Source organism: Podarcis bocagei, assembly GCF_964188305.1.
Source record: "Podarcis bocagei genome assembly, chromosome: 9".
Lineage (NCBI taxonomy): Eukaryota > Metazoa > Chordata > Lepidosauria > Squamata > Lacertidae > Podarcis > Podarcis bocagei.
The window spans coordinates 2,308,227-2,334,715 of NC_138134.1; the positions used below are offsets into that span (position 1 = coordinate 2,308,227).

The window sequence follows — 26,489 nt, forward strand, 5'->3', positions numbered from 1 at the left end:
TCTCTCAAACATCAGAGAACCATTTACAGGGCTGCTGTCCCTAAGTTACTGGGCGCAGTTAAGTCCCTTCGTACTCTGATCTGCAGCCTGGAGGGATCTGATTCAGAATTCACAAACTGGAGAAATGGCAGCATGTCTTTGAAAAGAAGCCCCTCAATATCTGATGCAAGTTAGGCTTCATGGAAGGTCAAAGAGCACACGATGGACAGTTTCTTTCTTTCTCTTTCTTTCTTTCTTTCTTTCTTTCTTTCTTTCTTTCTTTCTTCTCCCTAAAGTTTTCTTTTAAAATAAAAAATAGCCAAGGAAAGCTGGAATTGGAAGGCACAGAGTGTTGGGGGGAGGGGATTGTTTAACCATTTCCCTCCCTGTAGTTCCCCCAAAATTTCCCCGCCCAGTCCTAAATCACTGTTTTTCCACCTGCAGGAATAAACGAGATGGGGTGGACTCCGGATCTCTTCCTTCTGAATGAGAAAAGCAGCTTAGAGAGGAATGTAAGCAACCAAAGGGAAAGAGGAAGGGGGAAGACCAAGTTGTTTTCTCTACTTCTGATTACAGCCTCCTTCAGCTTTTTCATTTGGAAGAAAGAGCTACAATTCCCAGCATCCTTAAACTACAGTCCCCAGGATTCTTTGGGTGAAGTCACATGCTTTAAATGTAAACGCTGAACGTCTTCAAATGTATGGGGTGGATCTGCCCTTCCAAGAATCACAGCAGTGCCTGTCATGTGAAGTTTGGCTCTCAGTCTGACTGAAAGCACAAGAGACAAACTGATTTCACTGGGATTGAGCTGCAACAATTTTAGGTGCATCAGGCCCTGCAGGGTTCTTGTTTTGTTTAAAAAGTATATTTCTACATTGCCTGGGCTGATTTGGCCTTTTAAATAATACACAGATGTGTATAAAATAGATGAGCAAGAGGAACAAATGAGATTTCTAGTGCATTTGCTCCTTTCAATTATGCATCTGTCCCTTAAGTCTCACATATATTTTAAAGTTAATTGAGATGACAGTGGAAAACAGGGCAGCCAGAGGGGGAAAGAGATCCTTTCCTGTTTCCGAAGCAGACTTGAGATTCTGTGAGGTGACTCAGGAGAGGGCCTCCAGCACCTTCCTCTCTTCACTGCCACTATCATCCTGGGTCCTCAGAATGAATCCCAGGCAGGAACAGGGAACCTGGCCTTTCAAACCTCGTTGCACCACAGGCCACTGGCCACGCTGGCTGGGCAGGAAAAGTGTCCCTGTCTCTTTTGCTTGGAGATGAATAAGGCCACCCTACCCAGCTGTGCCTCAAACAGACTGCTGCTAACTCTCTTGCTCCACAGTTGATTCCAGTTTCTGCTCTCTGAGACTAGTGATTCTGGATGGATTCTGCCTGGATGCATCCTCTGAAAACAAAGAAAAATTCTCTCTCTCTTTAGAACTATTCTGCTTTTCCCACTTGATGCACACTTAATCAACTGAAATGCATATAGTTAATCAACTAACCTTCTTTAATTGGGTTATGGTCATTATCATCACCATTCATATTATTTATACAGTAATTAATATTCATTTTCATTATTAATGATGGTGATATAAACATCTTCATAATCAATAATATAATACATAAATGTCTTTGCTGCTGCTCTGTGCCTTTGCTACCTAGTTGGGGACCCAACTGTTCACTCCTCCTGGGGTGACCATTATTTTATGCCTCACCTTTTTCCTCTGCTCCTTCTGCCTTTCTCTGAATTCTTCCAGGCCCTTCAGTTCCTCCTTCATCATTATGGCCAGCTGGATGTGAGAGTTCCCAATACTTTCAATTTCTGCAGAAAATCAGAATGCAGAGTTTGTCCGGATGAATCTTCTACACAGGAGCTGAGCGATCCCACCTTTGCAGGTGACCTTTCCTTCACAGTCACTCTGAAAGTATCCTTAGCCAGCATGAGGATGTTCACTGTTGGTGTGTCTGCTCAGCATTGCTGGTCTTTGCGTACAAACTGACAGCATCCTTTATTCCCAGTGAGTAAAGTAAAATAAGCAAGCTGCACAAACACACTTCAAAACCAGTGCCTGATGGGGCACTTTCAACCTGCCACTATCACATCTTGGAAAATTCAGGTTGGGCAATTAGTGCGGATTGAGAGGTCTTGCGCAACAAACTCACTTCCCCAAAACAGATTCGGTTTTTTGCAGTAACAAAAGTGATGAGGAAATACAGGAAAGGGTGAAATAATATTTCCTTCAGCAGCGCTTTCTAACCTCCCCACAGACAAATCAGGGTGAATGCTCATTAAAAAGTTGGCATCGTCCTCCTATCACCCCTCAAATGAATCAGGATGGCTGTTCAGTAAACAGGTCGGCTTGAAGCACAAGTATTTGTAACTGAGCACACCAGTGACCCTCCCACACGTTTCCTTCAGGAGAAACCAAGCCTAGGAAAGTGCTTTGCCCCCGGAGCTTCTCACTGCTGAGAGAACTGTAGTGTGTGTTGTTACACTCCGAGTGGTGAGAGACTCTAGGGATTCCATAATATTAATTATTGTACTCTCCTTCTGTCTCTTTTTCAGTTGCCAAGCCAATAATTTTCCACATTTATTTTGGGATTCCAAGCTCTTTTTCAGGCTTCAGATTCCTTAGAAAGAGGGTCAAGGGACACTGCAGTGTCTTTAGGCTATATGGTTTTGTTTAAACACATATCCCACCTGGGCGTAGGATGGAGGGACTTGCAGCGTTAACACCCTGAAAAATCTTACTTCCTCATTAGGGTTCCAGGGGAGCCCCAAAGTCCAGCACAGGTTCATCATAAAGCAAGACATGCCTCTCTGTGTCCTCACCCACAATTATGTCCATTGTTCTTCTACCTACCAGCCAAGGTAGGGGCCTGGGGGAAAGACACAGCGCGACTTCTTAGGGTATGCTAAATTGTGGACTTTAACCAGCCCAAGTCATCACCTTAACAAAGGAACTGGTTTGGCAAACTGCTGCTTTCTCAGATACAGGATCCCAGGTTTGGGAGGGCCCCGGGCCCCATCCAGACTGACCCCCCACAAACGCATAACAATCCATTAGCATATGAGCTGCAATAAAAACAGTTAACACACTCTAATGCTGCACTTAAAGGGATAAAAACACCCATGTGCAGTGAAAGTAAACTTCTTACTGGTGGGAGATGTGTAAAACCTGCTCTGTTAATCTGCAGCCTGGCTGGCCTCTTCCCTGAGTGACCTTGGGTGTTCTGCCCTTCCGCAAATTACTCTCCAAGTGGGAAAGGGCAGCGAGAGGTGCTTCCTACTATACTTACGTTGCTTTAGGATTTCAAATGAAGCTTTCAGAGTGCTGAGAAGGAAGAGATAAAAGGGCAGTTATTTTTCTTACAGATAGTAATATCAAAACAGAAGAGTCCACAGCCACTCGCTTCATCATCCAGACTGCCAACACAACAATCACAGCTGAGGAACACAGGAGGATCCTGGCTGCAGGATCAGTCCAGAGGCCCATCCAGCCCAGCAGCCTCTGGAACACAACAAAGAACCTGAGCGCAACAGACTCACTTTCTCCCCGCTTGTGATTCCCAGCAACTGGAGCTCACAATGGTGGCTGGTGCCCTCTGGGACTGGTAGGCAGCAAGCTGGAACCCCAACAGAAGGTGGCACTAGAGCCTATGGCAAGCAGAGCCAGCTAACTCTAGTTTTGTCCTCTCCTCCTCCCTGCCAAGTTCTGCAAGGCCGGGCAGATGAGGGCTGGCCGGAGGCAGAGTGACTCTGGCCAGCCTCCATGGGGTAGTCAGAGGCCGGTTGTCTCTAGCAGTGGAGGTAGAACATCCTTTTCATGGCTAGTAGCCATGACACGGGTGGCACTGTGGTCTAAACCACTGAGCCTAAGGATTGCCAATCGGAAAGTCGGTGGTTCGAATCCCCACGACGGGGTGAGCTCCCGTTGCTCGGTCCCTGCTCCTGCCAACCTAGCAGTTCGAAAGCACCTCAAAGTGCAAGTAGATAAATAGGGACCGCTCTGGTGGGAAGGTAAATGGCGTTTCCGTGCGCTGCTCTGGTTCACCAGTCATGTTGGCCACATGACCCAGAAGCTGTACGACTGCTCCCTCGGACAGTAAAGCAAGATGAGCGCTGCAACCCCAGAGTCGGCCATGACTGGACTTATCCGTCAGGGGTCCCTTTACCTTTACCTTTAGCCATTGAGAGGCATATCTTTTGTGAGACCTTTAGCTGAGATTCCAGCATTGCAGGGCTTGGACTAGATGACCATTGGAGTCCCTTCCAACTCTATAATTCCATGATTCCACAACCTGATCAAGCCTCTTAATGTCTACACACGCAGCAACCACAAGTAAGACAGATACTGTAGACCAACTCATAGAGAAAAGATGTGTGAAATCGATTTCAGAATATCTTATAACCCCAGGAACAAATTTTCTACCTATCTGCTAACTGTCCTAACCTAAAAGCTAACTATATTCAGTATAAATCACTAGCATTTATAGAGAGGGAGAAAGAGAGAGTTGGCGAAAGCAATTAAATGCTTAGTGGAGCAGTGAGCTAAAGATTCCTTTGAGCTTTATGTGCCTTTCTTATCAATCCAACCTTACTTACTGTTATCTCCAAAACTGGGATTTGTGTGTGCGCATAGCAATTTTCTGATCCGTATCAGTGTGCTGGAATGTTACAAAAGCAACTGTGATAATGGATCTGCCTTTTTTAGTGCCTGAAAAGAAATCTGAGCCAATTACTGGTCATTGAACTCCTATATCTTAATTTTCCCTCCCTTCTCTGGCTTCCTTCAAACGAAAACAGGTAGCCCATAATAGAGTCCATGACGATGTTTCTTGGCCGCCCTCTTGTGGCATCATTCCACCTTCTGCTTAAGACTCCTTAAGTCCTCTGGACAGAGTGACTCCTCCGGGTGGAGCTGAGGGCTGCCGCCGCCACCACCTGCCTAGCGCCTCCTCGGTTGCCCAGCCGCCCCTCTGGCTGTGCCACAGCCTTCAAGTTGGACTAATGGCAGCACAAGCAGCTCTTTGTCTGCTGAGCAAAGGTGGCCAGCAGACAGAGGGGATGAGAGGAAGAGGAAGGTAGGAAAGTCTCCCACCACTTCTGAGGGGAGAGGCCCCAAGGAGGGGTCGCTGGGAACTGTAGTGCAGTGTATTAACCTTATCCCAACTATTAAATTTAAGTAGTGCACATATTTCCAAATCACTAGTAATCTCCTTAAACATCTGGTCCAAAATCATTTTAATCATTTGAGAAATATCTATGGGAACTAAAATGCCTAGATATGTTACATCTGGTCACCAACAAAATGGCCAATTAGTGTATTAATGCCCATTGGCATTAATTTAAATTTTGACAAATTAATTGTATATCCTGAAATTCTATCAACATGATTAAATATTTTGATTAATTACGATATGGATGTTCCAAGTCTACTAATAAATAATAATAATAAATCGACATCCTGGTTCTGGGGAGTTTGTCACATGCCTTTCCCCCAGCCAGACTCATCTCTGCTTTGTGGCCTCCCTCCTCTCCTGTTTCAGCTTCTGCCTCGGTCTGGACTTCTTTCTGCCCCAGAATCCCCCTGCTCATTAAGCCCTGTGACATTTTCAGCTTCCGACACCTCCCCCCCCCCAGTCTTCTTCCTCTCATTGTCATCTCACCCCCAGGCTCTGAGCCTTCCTCCCTGGGGGGTTCCCCACTTGTTCCTCCCCGTATCCATCCAGTTGAAGACAACTTCATAAATTCTTGAGGAAATCCACCTTTTTCCAAAGTAATAAACATAACCTCCTAATATACTTTGTCAAATGCTTTTTCAGCATCTAAGGAAAGAGGTGCAGCTGGATCCATTCTGTTATTGTTTAAGGCCACCAGATCAGTTACCAGTGTTAGGTGATCAGTGCCTGACTATGCTATATAAAACCCACTTGATCCCTGTGCGTTACTGCCTGAGCTCTACTAGCTAAAATCACTGTTAGTACAGTGGTCCATTCTTAACCCAAAACCATTCTTAACCCGAGGAGCGCTTTAGCTAATGTGGCCTCCTGCTGCCGCACAATTTCTGTTCTCATCCTGGGGCAAAGTTTGTAACCCAAGGTACTACTTCTGGGTTAGCGGACTTTGTAACCCGAAGTGTTTGTAACCTGAGGTACCACTGTGTTTCAATATCTATAATTTACACAGTTGGTGTGGTCTTGGCCAGGCTTCGATTTAGTAGGACTATCAGCACCATACATTGAAAGAGACAAAGTGCCTAATCCAAAGCCCTTTTGATAAACACAGAGAAGCTTAGAGGTCAAAAGATCTGGATGGGTTTCATACCATTCTGCAGAAAAGAAATCTGGTCCCCAGCACTTTCTCAGTACTTGTTTTATGAATGACATTCCTAATTTCTTCCATCTGTAATGGTTTTGCAAGAATCGCCTTTTGCTACATGTGATGCAGCACAAACAGGAGTGTGCTAATGCAGTAGATGTGTGCAAACGAAATAGATGTGAGATTATGCTAAGATGTTAAAGGAACTATAGCTACCAAAACCATGAAGTGTGAAGAGGAGGAGAAGGTGCTTTTTAAAAACATGATAAAGATCTCTACGTTCTGGGCATCTGTTTTGGAGTCAGAGCAGAAGCTACAGGAGACTTGATGTCCAAGGCCGCAGACTGATTGCACAAGTCTTAGAGCCCATCTGTGAGCCCTGTTACCCTTGCCCTTTCTGCATTCTCCGTGCCATTTCTCCTTGCAAGACTGAATCTTCATACTTTTGCAGAGTGCAATTGCAGGGAAGATAGATACCGAAACCTCCCCATTTGAAAGACAGGAAGTGAACATTGAAGATGTTGAACAGCGTCACTCACTCTTTGGGGACTGTTTGTTTCCCAGTTGCCTAGGGAAATATAATCAACTTCTCTCTAAAGACCCATCCTCTTAACAGGAACTGACTCTGGCTTTTCTGAAACTGGGGCTGGCTTTGCCTGCCGATTCAGGAAGCAGACGCCAGAGTGAGGGGGTCATGAGGTCCCTCCTAAGTGAGCGGGAGAATAAAAGGGGAACCACCGGAGAATCAAGCTGAAGGCCAAAATTGGTTAGGAATTATGGCAGATCACAGTGAGAGTCTGGAAGAAGAACCTGGCCCTCCTGTTGAGTTAGATATGACATGGAAGGGTACCAGCTAACAGTAAAAGATTTCCTGGATCTTCCCTATCCAGTCTAATATGCTAAGTCACCTTTTCTGTATAGCCAAAGCCCCAACACTGTTCCACCAGCCCTGAAACTCAGTGTATAATATCTCCTGTGTTGCACAATTTCTATACAATCAGCCACAAGCAAAAACAAGATTAAGTCCTGGTATATAATGTTTTGCCTTGTCTCCAGAAAAAAATGGCAATAAAGCTAACTCAAGGCCTTTCAGAATGCCCACTTGTCAATCGCCTGATGTCATATGCTGTCGAGTGAGTCTTCCTTCTTCCTTTGGAGGTGTGGCTCTGCTTCAAGATGCGCCTGCAACTCTCGATTCTTCCTTTCCAACTGTAAGTGCATTTTGAATTTGGCTCTATTTTCTGTTGCTGCAGGGCAAAAGGAAAAAAGGTGCCAAATGCTAAAAGCACAAGATTCTACCAATATCTGGAAAGGAAGAATCTGGAGCAGGAAAAGCCAGAAACTCATCTCCAGAAACCTGTACACTCTGCATGTTCACATGAAGCCAAATTAGCTGTGATTCCTGCATTGCATGGGGGGCGGGGGTAGGAGCAGATGGCCCTTTATGCCCCTCCCAACACGGCAGTTCTTGCTTCTATGTTTTGGCTGAGCATTGCATTCAAGTCAGCTTGTGTTGTGAGAGCACCCCACCTTCTATGCTCATCTGCAGGAACATTACACAAGCTCAACACAGGGAATAGGACAGGCACACTTAGTTATGGCTTCCTGTGGATAAGTGCATAATGCTTAAGCCAGACATTGCAGGGATCAGATGTGCAACCAGGGATGGTCAAATCTGTCAATTTCACTTTCTTTTTTTCTGTATTTAAGTTCAGTTCTCCAGACCAGTTTGCAGTAAAAAAAGAGTCATCCTGAAAATTCATCAACATTTTAGCGCAATTTTTTCCTAATATCCACTTTTTTGTATGCAATTTTGCCTAACACAATGCATTTTGGTATATCATTATCTCTATAATGTGCATTTTATACACACTTCACCCTAGTATATGCATTTATAACGCTGTTATACTTTTTGGAAGTCATCCAGAAAGGCTGGGCGGGTACAAGCAAAATTATTCTCATTCACACTCCTTGGCTAGAGAACTGGACTGCAGACTTCAGAGGTCTGCTAATTCCAAGGGGTAGCTGGGCTTCAGCTCTTCTCTTATTCCGGAAAGTACATACAGTGGTACCTCAGGTTACAGACGCTTCAGGTTACAGACTCCGCTAACCCAGAAATATTACCTCAGGTTAAGAACTTTGCTTCAGGATGAGAACAGAAATCATATTTGGTAACTTCACGTTTGAGTGCAAACTGAATCGATTTCTCCCCAGGATTTCTTTGCAACGAACAGGAAATGCACTAGCTGCCTCACGAGTACATTTTTGCTCCTCCATCTGCAACTATGATTCTATATAAAGCCTAACACAGGAAGTCTCTACAAAGCATAGCTATTTTTCCTGCTAACATGAGTCAGAACTTCTAACATGTACTGGGTTTTGCATTCTGAATCTATTTCTTAAGGACTTCAGCACAGTTGTGACACTCCAAAAGGCTTGGCTACCTTTTCTGATTTTGCACATGGGAATTCATGAACACATGTTGTGACAAAGCATAATTACAAGTTACAGTGGTGCCTTGGTTTAAGAACAGCTTAGTTTATGAACAACTTGGATTAAGAACGCTGCAAACCCGGAAGGAGGTGTTTTGGTTTGTGAACTTTGCCTTGGAATAAGAACATGTTTCGCTTCCTGTTGATTGTGTTCCATTTGTAAATTGAGTCCCCCACTGCTATGGGAAAGCATGCCTTGGTTTAAGAACAGACTTCCAGAATGGATTAAGTTCATAAACCAAGGTACCACTGTATTGACCATGTGAGTTTGAGCCGAGGCACCGTTGCTTCAATGGGGCAGAAGACAAGCAAAGGATCTTCGGTGGAGAACCTCCTGGTCTTCCTGTGTAGCCCTCAGGACTCTCCGCTCCCCAGACCACCCGCTCCTCTACTGGCCCCGATCCCTAGGCTTTTACCCAGCTGGCATGTGTCCTTGAACTGGGACCATGCCTCAACTGAGGATGGATTGAGGATGTTTTTGGCAAAATGTTCTTGTTTAGTCAAGCCTACCTAGATATGTAAGCTTGACATGTATGTCATTTAACGTTTGATATGTCATTTAACTAATAATAATGTACAAGCGACTCGCCACTTATGTAGGGGTAGCGTTTCAGGGACCCATGCACATAAGTGGGGTGTCCACTGCAATACATACACTTCCCCCCATAAGCCCTTGGAGTCTTTAAGAAATAGGGTTTATTCACCTATTTACACCTTCAGTCTGTGTGGAGGAAGTGCAGATCTCACAGCAGGGTCATCTCAAGAGGGGCTTTTCCCCTTAGCAGTGCAGTCCTCTCCCAGCATCTCTCCCAGCCAGCCAGCCTGCAGCCAGCCTACCCAAAGATGGAGCCCAGTCTTTCTTCTCCTTCTTCTTCCCTGAACACCCTACTAAAAACTCTTTTCCTGTCATCTCACACCCAGTTACCCTGGCAACCTTCCAAGCTCCCAGTCTCTGTTCACACCTCAGGGCAAGAAGGGGGGACAGTTATTTTGCATTATCAGTGGCCCTCCATGGCCCTCGATTCTTCCTTAATGGCCCCTGCTTGGCCAGGCTGTTTGACAGAGGCTGGCCCAGGAATTCCTCTGCAGCTGTTATTTCTCCCTTTACATCCCAAATGATCCAGATCCTACCATTTATTAATTTCTAGGGTTTAGGTAGGCGATCCCCCTCCCAGATCTATGACAATACTGTACATTGGTGTGAAAAAGTCACATAATCATCGAAATTTTGCACCTTCTTTGTGTAACCACTGATTGTGTAACCACTATTAATTCAAATCAGAGGTACTTTGCAGTCATTGCTATCATGTTACATTGAAAAAGGACTTACTTGACTTCTGTTTGGCCTCCTGCCTTCCGTGCTATTTGAACCAGCTCCTTCCCGTACCGCTCTTCTGCTTGTGCCCTGCAAAAAGAGAAGAAAAAACTTCATTATTTGAAGTTCAAAGAGTACCAACGCCCATATATTTTGGGGTCTCTTGCCCTGACAGGCCTTGTACTGGTCACTATTTGGGTACATTAAAAACAAGCCTATCAAAGTAAGAAAAGGGAGATGGTGCAAGCCAGTATTGGAAAGGGGCAGGTGCACGCCCCATAAATGAAGACAAAACTGAATGGGATTCTTGCAATAATTAAGAACTGCTGCTGGGAGGGAGGAGCAGGTGGGATTTTCCAAAAAGGCCACATGGGCAGTTGTGCTGCACAGCTGCAAAAGGCTTCCCCTTTGCAGAATTAAAGACATGCAGCGGACATGAGCCTTGTGATGTGAGCACTGTGCAACAGTTGCACAGCAAAGTGACACATCACAGTCACTGATAGTGCTAGATGGTGATTGAGTTGCTTTTCTCTGACAATTGCAATTTCTTGTTAGAACTATTGGAGGAACAAAATCTGTCACAAGGGAGGTGCAAAATAATAAAAGTTCCAAGCCCATGGAAACAATTCTAATAGCTCAAGCAACATTGTGTTCTCTTGGTCATCTTCACAGCAACCCTGAAGAAGCAAGTCACTAATATTCCCAGTTTGCAGAGAAAGCCTAAGAAACAGCAATCTTCCTCAAATCAAAGGAATTCAGTTCATATGCTCAAAGAAATAGTCTTTCCTCGTGGATGCGATGGCAGGACAGAGAGGCTAACCCACAGCTGGGTGCATGGCAACATTTCCTAATCCAATGCACTGCCAAGTCCCACATGTCTACGCAAATTCATGGTGGCATTCTTTTCTTGTGAATCTGGTCTGGGACCGTAATAAATTTCTTTCTTTCATTCTTTTCTTGTGCCCAGGGCTAGCAGGAATTACAAAACCCAAACAGCACTGAAGGCAGACTGCAAAGCAAGGTCACGTGTCCACATCACAAAATTGCCATGTTCCCCTTTGCCTGGTGACAGCTCTCTTTTTTACCTCTGGACTTAGAACTTGGAAACCCAGACAATCACTTTTGCATGCCATGGCAGTCAGAGGCGAGTGTCTGCACAACTGTAACTGCTTGGGGAGGAGCAAGCCAGCTAAACAGTCATTTGCTTTTTTCACTTGTATGATTGTTTGTTATGCTTTTTCAGCTCTATGGCCACATAATGTAGAATGTGAATCAAATTTAACTGAGAAAATGAGAAATTGAGAGAAACTGAAAATGACCCATCCCCCCCCCTCACCTTCTCCAACCCGGCACCATCCAGATGTTGTACAGTGGACTACAATTCCCATCACCCCTGGCCATTGGCCATTCTGGCTAGGACTGATGGGAACTGTGGTCCAAAACATGGAGGTCACCAGGTTAAGGAGGCTGGTCTCACCGCTTCACCGTCCCACAGCATCGCCTCATTTGACCAGCTTCATGTCCTGGAGGTCACCCAAAAAACCCCCTAATGCCTCCCATATATTTTAGATGACAGCTCCCAACAGCTCCAGTCGGGAGGAACCAGAAGGATGATGGGGGAAGGCATCCCTTAAACCAGCCAAGTGAGCCACCCCCAAATTAGTTCCAGGGGCCCAGAGCCACTGAAACCCACCTGCGCTTCTCACTCTGCCTCCACCCACAGCAGGTTAACCACTCTGGCGCCTATGCGAAGCCACTGTTTCCACCAGGAGAAAGAAAACTTTGCTCACATGTTTTAAAATAGCTCTGGAGAGATGACAGGGGTCTGTGTCACTTGTGAGTGTATAATGATTCATTACCAGGACACCAGGAGAGCCCATTTTACTCTCAGGGGCTGTGATCCTACAAAGGTGGGGGGGGGACAGAAGGGAGCACTGGGTGGGGAGACCACACTGCTTTCCTGAAGCTGAATGTTGGGCAGCTGAAAGACTTCTTCAGGCAGCACATAGTTGCACCATGAAACTCCCTCCCTCCCCCAGGAGACAGGGAGGGCCACCAGCTGGGATGGCTTTAGAGAGGATTGGACAAGTTCATGGAGGAGAAGGCGGTCAAGGGCTGCTAGCCAGGATAGCTCTGCTCTGCCTCCACCGTCAGAGGCAGCCATGCTGGAAACCGCGGGGGGGGGGGAGACGGGGCTCTTGTGCTCCAGTCCTGGATGTGGGTTTCACTTTGGCGCATCTGTTCAGCTGCTGTGAGATCAGGATGAGGATCTTATGTGCCGCTGGCCTGATCCACCAGGCTCCCATTATTCTCTTCTCTTCCAAGTATATAAATATGCATTAGGAAAAATTCACAATGTTCATAATTCATCAGCATCTTAGCGTGAATATTTCCTAATGCATACTTACATTTCTCTGCAGTTTTGCCTAATATCCACATATTTGCCAAGCAGCTCTCACCTAATACAATGCACGTTTGCACGTTCCTCTTTAATATCACTTAGCCCCTGGACTTACTACTTCAGCCAAGAAATGTGCCATGAAATTCAAAGAAGTGCACATTTTGAAGGATGGCATTGTTTCAGCACGCACAGATATCAAATTTCATCCCCACTCAGAGGAGTGCAAGGCGACGTATGTGGCTCCCTGCCTCCCCATTTTCTTTCCCTTCTTCCCTTCCCTGTGAGGGAGGTTCCACTGTGGCCCTCGGCCAGAGATGGTAGTGCACTCATTGATTTGTACCAGCAGGACTAGCACCTTGAATTCATCCCAAAACTTATCTGGGAGCTGGATCATTAGCCATTACTGTTGCATGTTTTCTCACTGGCTGAGTGGGGATTTGAACTCCGGCCTCCCAGGTCCTAGTCTGGCACTTTTAATCTCTGCTCCACACTAGATCTCTCCAGCTCAGTGTCTTTGCTTGCTTGCAATTCTCTCTCTCTCTCTTTCTCTCCCCCCTAAGGAGGAACTTCTTAGTCTGTCCTTCCTCCAGCAACTTGCTCTGCTTCTGAGCTGGCCAGGAAGGAAGAGGTCTCTCCCACTACTACCCACCACAGAGCTGGAAGAAATCCCAAGGGTCATCTAGTCCACCCCCTGCAATGCAGTGGAGGAGAGTCCACCACTTTCTGAGGGTGTCCGTCCCACCACTGAATGAAGGTTACCACCAGCAAGTTCTTCCTAATGTTTAGCTGGAATCTCCTTCCTGACAATTTGAATCTGTTGGTTTGGGTCGTCTCCTCTGGAGCCACAGAAAGCAAGCCTGCTCCGTCTTGGTCCAGGGTGCACCCGGGGCCCCCACAGGGCAGGGCAGCCAGTGCTCGTTCTTAGTCACCCTTTTCAGTTACCTTTGTTTGATGAGGTCCTCCACATCCTTGCACATCTTCCTCCCATCCAGCAGTCGTTGCAGAAGTGCATCGTACCCAGCATGGACAGTGAACTCTTTACACTAGGAAATGGGAATTATGAATTCCAATTAGCTAAAACCATTCTCACCACATAAACAACTAGATTAATCAGTCTTTAGGAATTATGTCTCCTTTTCCAGACTTAGAGGTGGGGGATCTTAGCGCTGCACAGTCATTTCCAACGCAAGTTGCTATCGCTCAGCAGCTCACCAGGCGCTGCCCTTGGTTGCTCCCTTGGTGCTCTGGACAGTGAAAAGACCCACCGCCCTGGGGGAAAGGAGGACAGAGCAAAGAAACATCACATCTCATGCATGTTTAACTTGCACAGTTCCAGCCATAAATGGTTGAAGGCCAGCTGGTTGAAATGCCACAAGTTAAATGCAAGTTTAAAAGTTTCAGATGAATTTAATTTGTTTTGGTCTATTTTACTGTGGTTTTAACTTATTGTAGTTTTAAACTATGGTTGTAAATTTTTTACTGATCATTTTATTGATTCATCTTTTTCGTAAGCCATTTTGAGGGTTTTTTCTGCAATCAAACAGTATATAAATTTCATGAAATAAAAAAATACATAGATAGAATGCAAGGAAGGCAGAGAGCTTTTAAGTGTTCTGCCTCCGTTGGGGGGGGGCAGCAAAGGTCCAGGAGGCTGGAGGTGCTTGAGCAGAGGTGGTTCTAAGGGGTGGGCTGAAGATGTGATCATGCTGTACCCCAGAGCTACGCCATGTGCCAAGAGAGCATGGAAGCATCTTTACAAATGTGGTTGTACTGTGTTGTTTTATGCAAGCAGCCAAGGGGATTCTTTTGGCTTGAAACAGAGGAATTAAATAAAATGAATCAGTATCATGATGCAAATTCACAACTGATGTTCTACGCTTCATCAAGTATAGCAGTCTGTGTGTCCCAGTAGGTTTCATCCACCTCCCTGGGGGTAGCAGTGTCACGAAGGCAAGAGAATACGGAGGCTCTTGGGTGTGAGTCCTGGCAGAACTGCTCCCTGCTTGGCAGCCTTTCCACCTGGCCTGGGAAGGCCCTGACTGACTCTAGCAGCAAAAGCTGAGGCTGCTGAAGAGGCCAGAGACCATCTTGACCGTCTCTTGGGGCAGACCCAGGTCTGAGCTTCCACAGCCACCATCCGCCATGAACCACCACTGGCAGGTGAAGGGGTTTGGGACAAAGGCGCCTGTTGCTGGGGTGACCCAAAAGCAAATAATCACTTCCAGGGGTGGAAATTTCCCCAGACAATCTTACATGACCTTACAGGTCTAAAATACAGAAACAGCTGCTGCAGGATACAAACACACATGGGATGGGATGGATGGTTGAAAAGGAGAAGGAGTTCAACCCTTTCCACTGCCCCCAGCGGGAGATTTCCTCCATTTGCAAAAAGCAGCAAGGAAGGAATTTATTGGGATTACTGTAGGGAGAGAGGTCAAACTCTTCCTCTTTGCCCACCTTACTCCTAATCCTGTGCGGGCCTCCCATGCTGCCTATTTCCTTTTTTTTAAAATGCCCATGAAAGAGACAAAACAATGGATACACCTAGAGAGGGACACAACTGGAAACACCTGTGCCACAGCATACCCACTCCTCCCAAACAAACTAAGGAAAATTCCCACAACACTTAACAGACCACGCTCAAAGCATGGAAAGCAGAAATAGACAAACTATCCCCAATCCCACTAATTCTCCTGGCGCACCGCCCATTATTGCACCACGCAGCACAAACCCTCCAAATAAAAACCTGGCAAACCAAAGACTTTTATCGCCTAATAGACTTCTATAAAAATAAGAAACCTTTGTCAACACAAGAAATACAGAACTAGAAGACTCCTAAATGCCCTGGTTAACACATCACCAATTACATGCCCTCTTAAATAATCCAGCAGTAAAATCAGCAGCAACTAGGCCCCTGACAGCCTTTGAAAACCTCTTCCTAACAACAAAGGGACACGGCAAAGGGATGGTATCCGCCATATACAAAATATACAAAATACTACTCCACAATCCCATGAACCCCCTAGATGCAATCAAAAAACAATGGGAGGATGACATAGGCTTAACCCCGTAGGATTAACCCCACTCAGTGGACCAGAATATGGTCTAAACCCCCCTTTAAATCCATATCAACGAAAACGGAAGAACTCACTTTGAAACTCACCTACAGGTGGTACCTAACAACAAGAAAATTAGTGCTAATACGCCTAGGAACCTCACCAAATGCTGGAGAGGGTGCGCCTCCACAGGCACATACCTCCACATGTGGTGGGAATACCCCAAAATCCAACTATTCTGGACAACAGCCATATGAGAAATAGCCTTACTGAAACAATTAACAAATAAACTGAAACTGACACAGGGACAAATAGAAGAAGATGCCTTCACCCCGGTATGGCTCCCCTTTATCACATACACAGCTCAACAAGACAACAACAAGAATCCACCAACAGCATGCAAATCAATCTGGCTAACCTGATCCAAAACACTCACCCACCTACCCCACTCACACATGAAGACAAAGCTCACCACAGACAATCACAAATGGAAAACCACACCCTAGGCCAACCCCAACCTCTCTCACCACCAAAGGAACACAAGTGAATAGCAGAGAACCTGCACAAGCGATGTTGACACAAAACCCCACACATACATTAAGTAAAATAGAAAGATCGCCACCTGACCCCCCCATCTCCCCCCCCACCTCTTTGCCCCTTTTCTTCCTAATGTAACACTAATGTCTCAACAAATGAAACTGATCTGTAAAAATGTTACTTGGGAAAAAATGCACATACTTTTGTAAACCAAGAAAATCTTTAATAAAAATACATTTTAAAAAAATGCCCATTAAATGCCCTATCACTTTTAATGTCGCTTCTTGTTTGGCCCTATGACTTGTGGATGAGTGGAGATTTGAATCTGGGTCTCCCTAGCCTAGTCTGTCCTGCCACACATGCCTACCCTTCTTAAAAGTAGAGACAAAGATTTCCAACTTCGCTGAAGCACAGGAGAAAAGTCAGGTCATGCAATGACCCAATTAGCCTAAAGAGATAGTATGTCACAGTCACAAAATTGACACATAAGGCAGCTGGCTGTAAGAAAAGCAAAAAACAAAACAACAAAAAACAAAAAAAATTAAAAACTCTCTCTCTATATATATATTCTAAGCATATCAAGTGGACCAGCAGCAACTGGTGTGGGTGGGGAATGGAACAGCTTCCTAAGGCATATACAACTCTTCCTTTAAGGCTTTCTTTAAAAAATGGAATACATCCTAACTTGTCTCCAAAAGGATGGCGGGGGGGGGGGGGGAGAGACACACCTTCCAGGCCTCCTTGTGGAAAAGATCCCTAGAGAGGGGGCCACCAAAGGTAAGGCTGTGTCTCCAGCAGCCACCATCCTGTACTAAGCTCATTTCCCTGAGATGAAGCGCCAGGGAATTCATAGGACCTGCTTCTGAATAAACATATGTAGGATTTGTGCTGCCGTTTCCAGATTTTTGTGCTATAGATACAATGACAACACACCGGTAGAGTAGCACAGTGGATATTTCCCAGCCAACATTTAAAAAGAAAACGGATTGCACCATGGTGTAAAATGCCTTTCAGAGCATCTTTTTTCAAACCCGCCCCCCAAATAACTGAATAAGCAAACCTACCGTTGTGTTCGCCATCTCTCGAGTGTTCTGCCACACGGCTGGAGACAGACAGCCTGGAGGGCTCTGAGCCTTCTGGACCAGGCTGCTGGAGAGAGCAGCTGCTGGCGCTGCTGGCGCTGCTGTGCCAAATGGTCACAGCCACGTTGCCCGTCCCCTTCTGAGACTGCCTTTGAATCATCAGATTCAAGACAGGGCTCAGCCACTGTCAGGTTTTCCCACCAGGGAAATTACACTGGATTTTAGAATACAGGAAGATGAAAAACTGTATTGCAACAAGTCAGATAATGGGCTAATTAGCACAGGGTCATAAGAACATATAGGACGCGGGTGGTGTTGTGGTCTAAACCACTGAGCCACTTGGGCTTGTTGATCAGAAGGTTGGCAGTTCAAATTCCCATGGCGGTGGTGAGCTCCTGTTGCTCTGTCCCAGCTCCTGCCAACCTAGCAGTTTGAAAGCACACCAGTGCAAGTAGATGAATAGGTACCACTGCAGCAGGAAGGTAAATGGCATTTCCGTGTGCTCTGCCACTCATCACGGTGTCCCATTGTGCCAGAAGCAGTTTAGTCCTGCTGGTCACATGACCCAGAAAGCTGTTTGTGGGCAAACACTGGCTTCCTCAGTCTGAAGCGAGATGAGCGCCACACCCCATAGTTGCCTTTGACTGGACTTAACCATCCAGGCATAGGCAAACTTGGCCCTGATGTTTTGGGACTACAACTCCCATCACCCCTAGCTAACAGGACCAGTGGTCAGGGATGATGGGAACTGTAGTCTCAAAACATCTGGAGGGCCGAGTTTACCTGTTCCTGCCTTAACTCATAAGAACATGAGAAGAGCCTTCTGGATCAGGCCCATCTAGTTCAGCATCCTGTTCTCACTGTGGTCATCCGGATCCCCCCCCCCTTGGAAACCCACAAGCAGGACTTAAGCACCGGAGCCCCTCCCCTCCTGCGGCTTCCAGCAAGAGGCACGCAGAAGCATTGCTGTCTGAGTAGCCCTTAATAGCCCTCTTCTCCATGTTGGTGGCCATCCCTGCCTCCTGTGGGAGCGAGTTCCACAGGATACCCGCCATGTGCCTATACCTGACCTGCAGCGGCTGATCTCCAGGAGCCGTAGCCAGCGCAGGTATTGGAAGGACTAGGGAGCAGCACAGGCCCACATAAGAGAGGAACACAGAAAGGCACCTGCACCAAGACAGCATGGTCTCCACTGACTGACAGGGGTCATCGAGGGTTTCGGGGTCTCTCCCAGAGCTACCTGGAGATGCCAGGGAATGAATCTGGGACCTTCTGTATACAAAATAAATGCTCTACCCCTGAACCACAGCCCTTCCCCTGCCAGCGGGATGTCAGAGAAGTCAGACCACCACAGCGAAAACGGAAAGAGTACTTTCGTAGTTCAAAGAATACAGCACGGAAAGTAGATCGTCATAAAGGTGGAAAGTTAGATTTCCTGTTTAGCAGCCTTTTTTTTTTTTTTAAAAAAAAGGCATTTCCTTCTTACCAAATGCTTGCACTTGCTATGTAAGTCACCTGACGTGAGGCTGGGCAGGTACAGAAACAACTAACTCTAAGAAACAGTGCACAGAATGTCCACGGTGTCTCTTGCACATTGCAATCATGTTTTTATTTATTTAATTACAGGCACCTGCATTTTAGAAAGACCACAGTAAAGCAGTTAGGTTTTGTTTGGGGGGGGATTTCTGTTGCTTTTAGTAGAAGCTTTTTTCAAAGCCAAATTTGCATCACAAGAAAAGTGTGCCAGTACAGATTTTAATTGCAGTTATGATGGTTAAAGTCCCTGTTATGAATGGGGGGGGGGAGATTCCCCCATAATTCCTGGGTGCCAGATCCCCCCCCATAAGTTCTAGAGTTAGTAAATGTAGGGGATTGAATGCTTGACGTCTTCACCCAGGTGTGAGACAGCTGAGCAGTGCAGAAATGCAGTCTGAATCATGTGGGGAGAAGAGCCGTCCTATAATACAAAGGAAGGTGCCTAGTTGGTTTTCAACATACAATACAATAAAAGCCAAACTAATCTAAAGAAGATAAATAGGACAGAAGCAAGAATAAGCAAGAGAAGAAAATAAAAAAGAAGAGAAGAAGAAAACTAAAAATAAATAAAATAAAATAAAAACCAGGTCCACTATTACAATTATATCTTAACCCTTATTCCACACACAGAAGAGTGAGCCATCCCAGCTCTCACCCTGGAGCTTCCCCCTCTTCCCCCAGTCTCCCACCCTGGGAGATCCTCTCTATCATCCATCACCTTCCTGGAAGCATCTTCATCAATCCAATTATGCAAAATATTCAAAGTATGCCAGGATACCATCTAGCTGCATTAATATCCAGCTTTTTCTCAGTCTGCTAGGTGTTGTTTTCTCAGTCTCCGCAGGCATCTCAAATTTGTCGTTTTCCACTCAAAAAGTCCAAAAGTAGCTCTTCAGTTATTATTATGTGACCAAAATAGTCCTTCTGTGGTCCAATATGATGAATTTCTCCCCAGGGGCTCTAACAAATCTTAATAGTGTAATAGTCTGTACTTATTTGCTTGTTGTGTCTTCATTAAACCCTAGTCAGTTCCTTATATTCCAGTCCCATTTCCTGTTGGTCCTGCTTTATCCTGATTTAAAGAAAAAAGGAAAAATCCTTCTTCCATTCTTTTTCCAAACCAATCACTGAGAGCTTAGAGGCTTTTTCTTCCGTGTTTGCTTCCGTTTCTGCCCTCGGCCCTTTCTCTCTCAGCTTCATCTCTGCCTCTCCGATTGCCTCTTAAACCCCTTCCTTTCTCCTGTTTCCAACCTCCCATCCACTCCAACTCCTGCTGCTGTCCCATGCTCAGGCAGAAGTCAATCCGCATCTTTCCCCACAGCTCCTGTGCATTCTGTAGTCTGACAGAGATCAGATCTAACTTCTCTTAAAGTTCTGCGCACCTCGGATCTTAACTCTGCCAGCTGTTCATCCAGGAGGATTTGTAGGATATCAACGATTGGAGAAGCATCTGGTGTTGGCTTTGCCACATTGGGTTCTGCTAAGCCCCCCCCTTGGGAGAAGTTCCACTTCCAGGAACTTGTCTCTGCTTGCACATTCCTTCCTCTTAAGAACTCTGTTTCATTTTCTGTGTCATTTTCTGTTTCATTTTTGCAGCCAACACAGCACGTACAAGACAGAGATTTATAGGCTGTATAAATTGAAAATTTAAAGCAGATTCAGAGCTATCTTATCAGTTAATAATAATAAAAAATAATTTTTTATTTATATCGCGCCCTCCCCAGCTGAAGCCGGGCTCAGGGCGGCTAACAACAATAAAATAATACAACATTCTAAAATCATTTCATTATAAAATTAATTCAAATCAAATTGATGGCAACCATTAGGCTAGAGTTCTGTGAAGATTGCCAAAGGAGGGAGTCAGGCTGTGCCCTGACCAAAGGCCTGGTGCAACAGCTCTGTCTTGCAGGCCCTGCGGAAAAATGTCAAGTCCCACAAGGCCCTTGTCTCTTGTGGCAGAGCGTTCCACCAGATCGGAGCCACAGCCGAAAAAGCCCTGGCTCTGGTTGAGGCCCGCCTAACCTCTCTGTGGCCTGGGACCTCCAAGATGTTTTTGTTTGAAGATCGTAAGTTCCTCTGTGGGACATACCAGGAGAGGCGGTCCCGTAGGTACGAGGGTCCTAGGCCATATAGGGCTTTAAAGGTTAAAGCCAGCACCTTGAACCTGATCCTGTACTCCACTGGGAGACAGTGCAGCTGGTATAGCACTGGGTGAATGTGATCTCGCAGCGAGGACCCGGTAAGGAGTCTCACTGCAGAATTCTGCACCCGCTGGAGTTTCTGGGTCAGTCTCAAGGTCAGCCCCACGTAGAGCGAGTTACAATAATCCAGTCTGGAGGTGACCGTCGTGTGGATCACTGTGGCCAGATCAGGGCGAGAAAGGTAAGGAGCCAACTGCTCCTGAGGCACTCCACACACTAGGGAGTGGCGCGATGACAGTTCCCCCCGAAGCGCCACCCTCTGTCCCCAACCAGAGAGAAACGAGCACAGCCATTGAAGGACTGTGCCCTGGATCCCCACGTCGGCAAGGCGGTGGTCCAGGAGTTCGTGATCGACCATGTCGAAGGCTGCTGACAGGTCTAGAAGAATCAGCAGCCCCGACCCGCCTCGATCCAGCTGCCTGCGGAGATCATCTGTTAGGGCGACCAGAGCTGCCTCAGTCCCATGACCCGTGCGGAAGCCGGATTGGAATGGATCCAGGGCCGGTGTTTCATCCATAAACCCACCAAGCTGTTCAGCAACCGCTCTCTCAATCACCTTACCCAGGAACGGAAGATTCGAAACCAGGCGGTAATTGGATAGATCTAAAGGATCTAATGATGCTTTCTTTAAGAGCGGGCGCACCACTGCCTCCTTCAGTTCCCCTGGGAATGTCCTGGTGCCAAGGGACAAATTGATGATATCCACCAGGGGGGCCGCACCTCGTCTGGACATGCTCTAATCAGCCAAGACGGGCACGGGTCAAGAGGACAGGTGGTGGGCTTTCCAGCTCGGAGGAGTCTGTCCACATCGGCTGGGGATATCCGGTCAAAGTGGTCCAATACTGGATCCGAGGACAGTTGAGGGGCCTCCAGTTCCATTATTGTATCCAAATTGGCAGGGAGGTCATGGCGGAGCAACAGGACCTTCTCCGCAAAAAAGCTCGCAAATGCCTCATAGCTGTGTGTCAAATTGTTATTTAAATTTGGCTGTCCCTCCAGGGACGTTAAATACCTAATTATACTAAATAATTGCACCGGGCAAGAGCTAGCGGATGCAATGGAGGCCAAGAAGTAAGACTTCTTAGCGGCCTTCACTGCCATCTCGTAGGTTTTCATAAAAACCCTATAAGATGTTCTTGACGCTCCGGTCGCGGGCACCCCGCCATACTCGCACTAGCCGTCTGAGGTCCCGCTTCATTTTCTGGAGCTCCTCAGTAAACCAGGGAGCCCGGTTTCTGCGGGGTCGCAGAGGGTGCTTAGGTGCGATCTCATTGATGGCTGCCAGGAGCTGGGTATTCCAGCCCTCAACAAGCTCAGTCAATGAGTCGCCAGGGGGAGCAAGGTCCCGCAAGGCTTGGCGGAATCTATCAGGGTCCATCAGCCTCTGCGGGCGAGCCCAGATCAGCTCGCCACCTAAGCAGGGTGGGGGTGGAAAATCAATCCTGGCTTTCAGAGCGTAGTGATCAGACCATGGCACCTTCATCGAAGGAGACATGATCACATCTATACCGGTGCCAAAGATCAAATCCAGCGTGTGGCCTGCTTGATGTGTGGGGCCCGAAACAAACTGGGAGAGCCCTAGTGTCGCCATGGAAGACACCGGGTCCAGAGCCTGTGAGGAGGGAGTGGCATCAGCATGGATGTTGAAGTCCCCCAATACCAATAGGTTAGGGAACTCCAAGGCCCAGCCGGCCACCGCCTCCAGCAGGCCTGACAGGGTGGCTGCTGGTGCGCTAGGTGGCCGGTACACCAGCCAGACAGCCAAGCTCTCCTCAGAGCCCCACACTAGGCCAACACATTCAATGCCGGGGATCGATGGCGGTGGTAGAGCCCTGAAAGAACAATCTTCCCGGATTAATACTGCCTCCTCTCCCCCCCGGCCCACAGTCCATGACTGGTGGAGGACGGAGAAACCCGGGGGCGCCATCTCTTGTAAGGTAACAGTTACCCCTTCGCGCACCCAGGTCTCCATCACACAAGTCAGGTCAACCCCCTGCAAGGTAAAGAAATCTTGCAGGGTGGCGGTTTTGTTGCCTATAGACCTGGCATTGCACAGCACCAGTGACGGAGGTGAGTAATCCTTGCTCACCCTACCCTCGTCCCTCGGGATGGGGCGCAGATTGGAAGGGATATGAGCGTATCCGTATCTCGGTCCCCTTCGCCGATAACATCTGCCCCCACCACCATACCTCCCTCACCCCTCAATGGTAGCAGTCCCAAGCCTCATACTAGCCTCCATTGATGGCAATTGATGTTATTTTTTCCCAGCCTAGTTATTCTGCTTATAGTATCAACAACTCGATAACTCTAATTAGTCGAGTAGAACAAGCCAGCTAACATCAGCTACCTCTCTGATTATATGAAACTATTATGTTCTTTATCAGCCTACTATTATAATATTAGACAAACCAATTAATAAAATTAAAAAATAACCCCCAAAACATTCCACAGCTAAACAGAACTACCATATAACGTACATAAAGGAAGAAAAAAACCTAAATAACAGGAGAACAACAATCAAGCATCTTACAGTAAGCAAGCAAAAACTTAAATATCATGAAACAAAGGACTAAAACAAATGGCAAAGGAAGGGGGGCAAAAGGGTTCTTGTAGCAGACAAAGTTCTTGTAGCATCATGAAGTGCTTGTAGCATCATGCGCCAGCTCAAGTCTGCTCAAATGATCTCTGAATCTGCCAACCTGAACAACCTGGCAACATCGGGGGATGGGCAGAGGAAGGCGGGGCAGGCTCAGTAAATGCCCTATTCGATGTCAATGCCGTGCCCGATGGTCTCGGGCAACTATTCTCTCAAAGAATAGTTGTATTCTTTCAAAGTCGCCAGTAATTAATTTAAACCTTTTGGTTTATTTTCTAGCCTGTTAATCAGCCCCCAGCAGCCCACCTGTTCTCTGGTGCTAATTAACTGACAGATAGAAAATCCAATTAGTATTTACTTCTAGTCTTAAAGGTAAAGGGACCCCTGACTGTTAGGTTCAGTCACGAACGACTGGGGTTTCAGCACTCATCTCGCTCTATAAGCCGAGAGAGCCAGCGTACAGCTTCCGGGTCATGTGGCCAGCATGACTAAGCCGCTTCTAGCGAACCAGAGCATCACACAGAAATGCTGTTTACCTTCCCACCGGAGCGGTACCTATTTATCTACTTGCACTTTGACGTGTTTTCGAACTGCTAGGTTGGCAGGAGCAGGGACCGAGCAACGGGAGCTCACTCCGTCGCGGGGATTTGAACCGCCAACCTTCTGATTGGCAAGCCCAAGAAGCTCAGTGGTTTAGACCACAGCGCCACCTGCGTCCCACTTCTAGTCTCAGAAATAGTTAAAAGAATGAGGTTTGCTGACCTCACGCCCTAATTTAAGGGCCATTGTGTGGTGCATGGGATTGGTGAATGTTCCTTCCTTGAGATGTTCCTCCACCCCTGAAAACTTCTGTCTCTGGCATGATGAATGTCTCCTTCTGAAGACATGTGAGGTTTATCCCTGAACTCCCTTATCTCAAATGGGAGTTTTGGTATACCTTGGTTTCTTAATCAATACATTTTATCTCTGCCAACAGGAGTGTAAGCAGTCGATGACCAGTCCACTATCTTTCCTCCCCAGAGGTCCACAAACAATTAACTTTTGTGGTTTTGTGAGACCCTCCTCCCATGAGAGGAAGATGGTCAGAGATGAAGGTCAAGGTTAGAATTTCAGTGTCCAATGATATAAGCTGGGAGGGGGGAGGTTGCTGGGAGGCATGATGTCACCGTAGGAATAAAAGGGGTTTAGAGGAACAGGAGGAGAATTCCATGCAGGGCTGGCTGGGAAAGGCTGCATGCAGAGACCAGGGAGCCTGGCTGCTTATTGCTCTGGGCCCAAGCAGGCAGTATCTATGAGGGGAGCAACAAGAGACACTCTTGGGATGTAATGCTCTGCACCCCCTGCACCTAAACTCAGGTGTAAATATGTGTAAATAAACCATTTTTCTAAAAGACACTACCGTCTCCACTGTGCCTTAATCCATAGGAACACAAACCCTGGTTACGTGCCAAGACCCCTGGAATCTTGCACCTGCTCAGCAGAGACGGGGGTAAAGCCCCCTTCCCTCTATACTGCCGTCCTGATAAAAGCCACGCCTTCCCCACTGCTGCCTCTGTAGCTAAATAAAACAGAAAATTAAGATGTGGCTGCAAGAGATGCTAAGAGAAGCACGTATAGTTAGGCCCATAGAGAATAAAAGTTTGAGAAGAGGTTTAAGGCATGGCTGCAGAAAGAAGTTCTTGTGAGATTTCCCGACATAACCACACTTGGGACCCCATGTGCTCTCGGGGCAGCAAGGGCCTTGCCATTTGCTGTTCTGACACAACAACATGTATTGGGGCAGCCCTGTGGTGAGGAAGTTGCCAGGGTACGTCCACACACCATGACCTGTAGCTCCTAACTGGACACGATAGCCTGGAAGGCAAATTCTGAAAAATGTCCCTGCTTGTGGGACACCCACAAACCAAAAGTCTTCTCCTGTGATAGCAGAGTGTGATGGCCAATCCATAGGCAAAGTGGAGTAGAAACATAGCCTGAAGCCCCCTACATCCAGAAGCAAGAGGCCATTCATCATGTTGGATAGATCAGTGCTCCTCAGACTACAGCTCCCATCATCCCCAGCCAGCTTAGCCAAATGGTTATGGATAATAGGAGCTGTAGTCCAACATCTGGGGATACAAGCTTGAGGAACCATGGGCTGGATTTGCCCTCCAGATTCAGAGGTAGTATATCACTGAATGTCAGTACTGGCGAGCAAGAGGAGCAGAGGGCTGTTTCCTCCATGACGCATTTGCTGGTTTCCTAAGGCATCTGGCTGGACCACGACATCACAGGGGGCTGCATCCGATGGACCTTTGGTCTGACGGAGGAGGGCTCTTCATGCCCTTACTTTTAGAAACAACCGCCACCAACTGGGAAAGGTCAAGATATTCAAGGGTGACACCTGAGCACCAGGGTGGGGCAACCTTTGCATAATAACATTCAGGTTTTGCATAAGACACTCTCTGTGTGGTGCCATGAGCATCCCCTCCACCCAAATAAAAGCGGCACTAGCAAAGTTGTATATCTAACACAAAAAGCACCACATAAGATAAAAACATGAACTGTCAACAGCAATGAAAATTAGACTCATGTTCTGCCAGCATCCCCAAGAAAGAAGTTAGTCGTTCAAAATTTAAAAAAAATTAAAAATTTAGGAGTTCATTTCCTTCTCTCTTTTTTAGCAATTAAAAGTTTGAAATAAGTGATTCTTTTAACTATAGTACAAGTGGACCCTAGAAGTCCCTTACCTTTTGACTGTGAGGATTCAGGTGTCCTAAAGAGGCCCCTTCCGCAGTTTCCTGTGGTAACCAGTTTGCAAACGTGCCCCGAAAACATTCCTAGTGCACTGAACCAAACTTGCAGGCAAAATCGTGATAGTGCGGCACCAGGTGAATTCAGACCACACAGCCAGTCAGTGAAGGCAGTGGCGTAGCGTGGGGGGTGCCAGGGGTGCCAGCCGCACCGGGCGCAACATTTTGGGGGGCGCG

At 46.8% G+C, this 26,489-nt stretch overlaps 1 protein-coding gene across 2 annotated transcripts in view; it reads right to left on the minus strand.

The window, feature by feature from the left end:
* Nucleotides 1-26,489, minus strand: part of PSTPIP1 (proline-serine-threonine phosphatase interacting protein 1) — a 41,395-nt gene that overhangs the window by 13,780 nt on the left and 1,126 nt on the right. The window contains exons 1-5 of one of the 2 annotated variants that reach the window (XM_081207861.1): nucleotides 17,170-17,282; nucleotides 13,455-13,555; nucleotides 10,127-10,201; nucleotides 3,283-3,317; nucleotides 1,698-1,804 (exon numbers count right to left, since the gene is read on the minus strand). In XM_081207861.1, the coding sequence (XP_081063987.1) occupies nucleotides 1,698-1,804; nucleotides 3,283-3,317; nucleotides 10,127-10,201; nucleotides 13,455-13,555; nucleotides 17,170-17,184 (333 nt within the window). In that variant the 5' untranslated portion in view covers nucleotides 17,185-17,282. Of the gene's footprint in view, nucleotides 1-1,697; nucleotides 1,805-3,282; nucleotides 3,318-10,126; nucleotides 10,202-13,454; nucleotides 13,556-17,169; nucleotides 17,283-26,489 lie in introns of those variants that run through there. The other variant, XM_081207860.1, reaches the window with a different exon arrangement.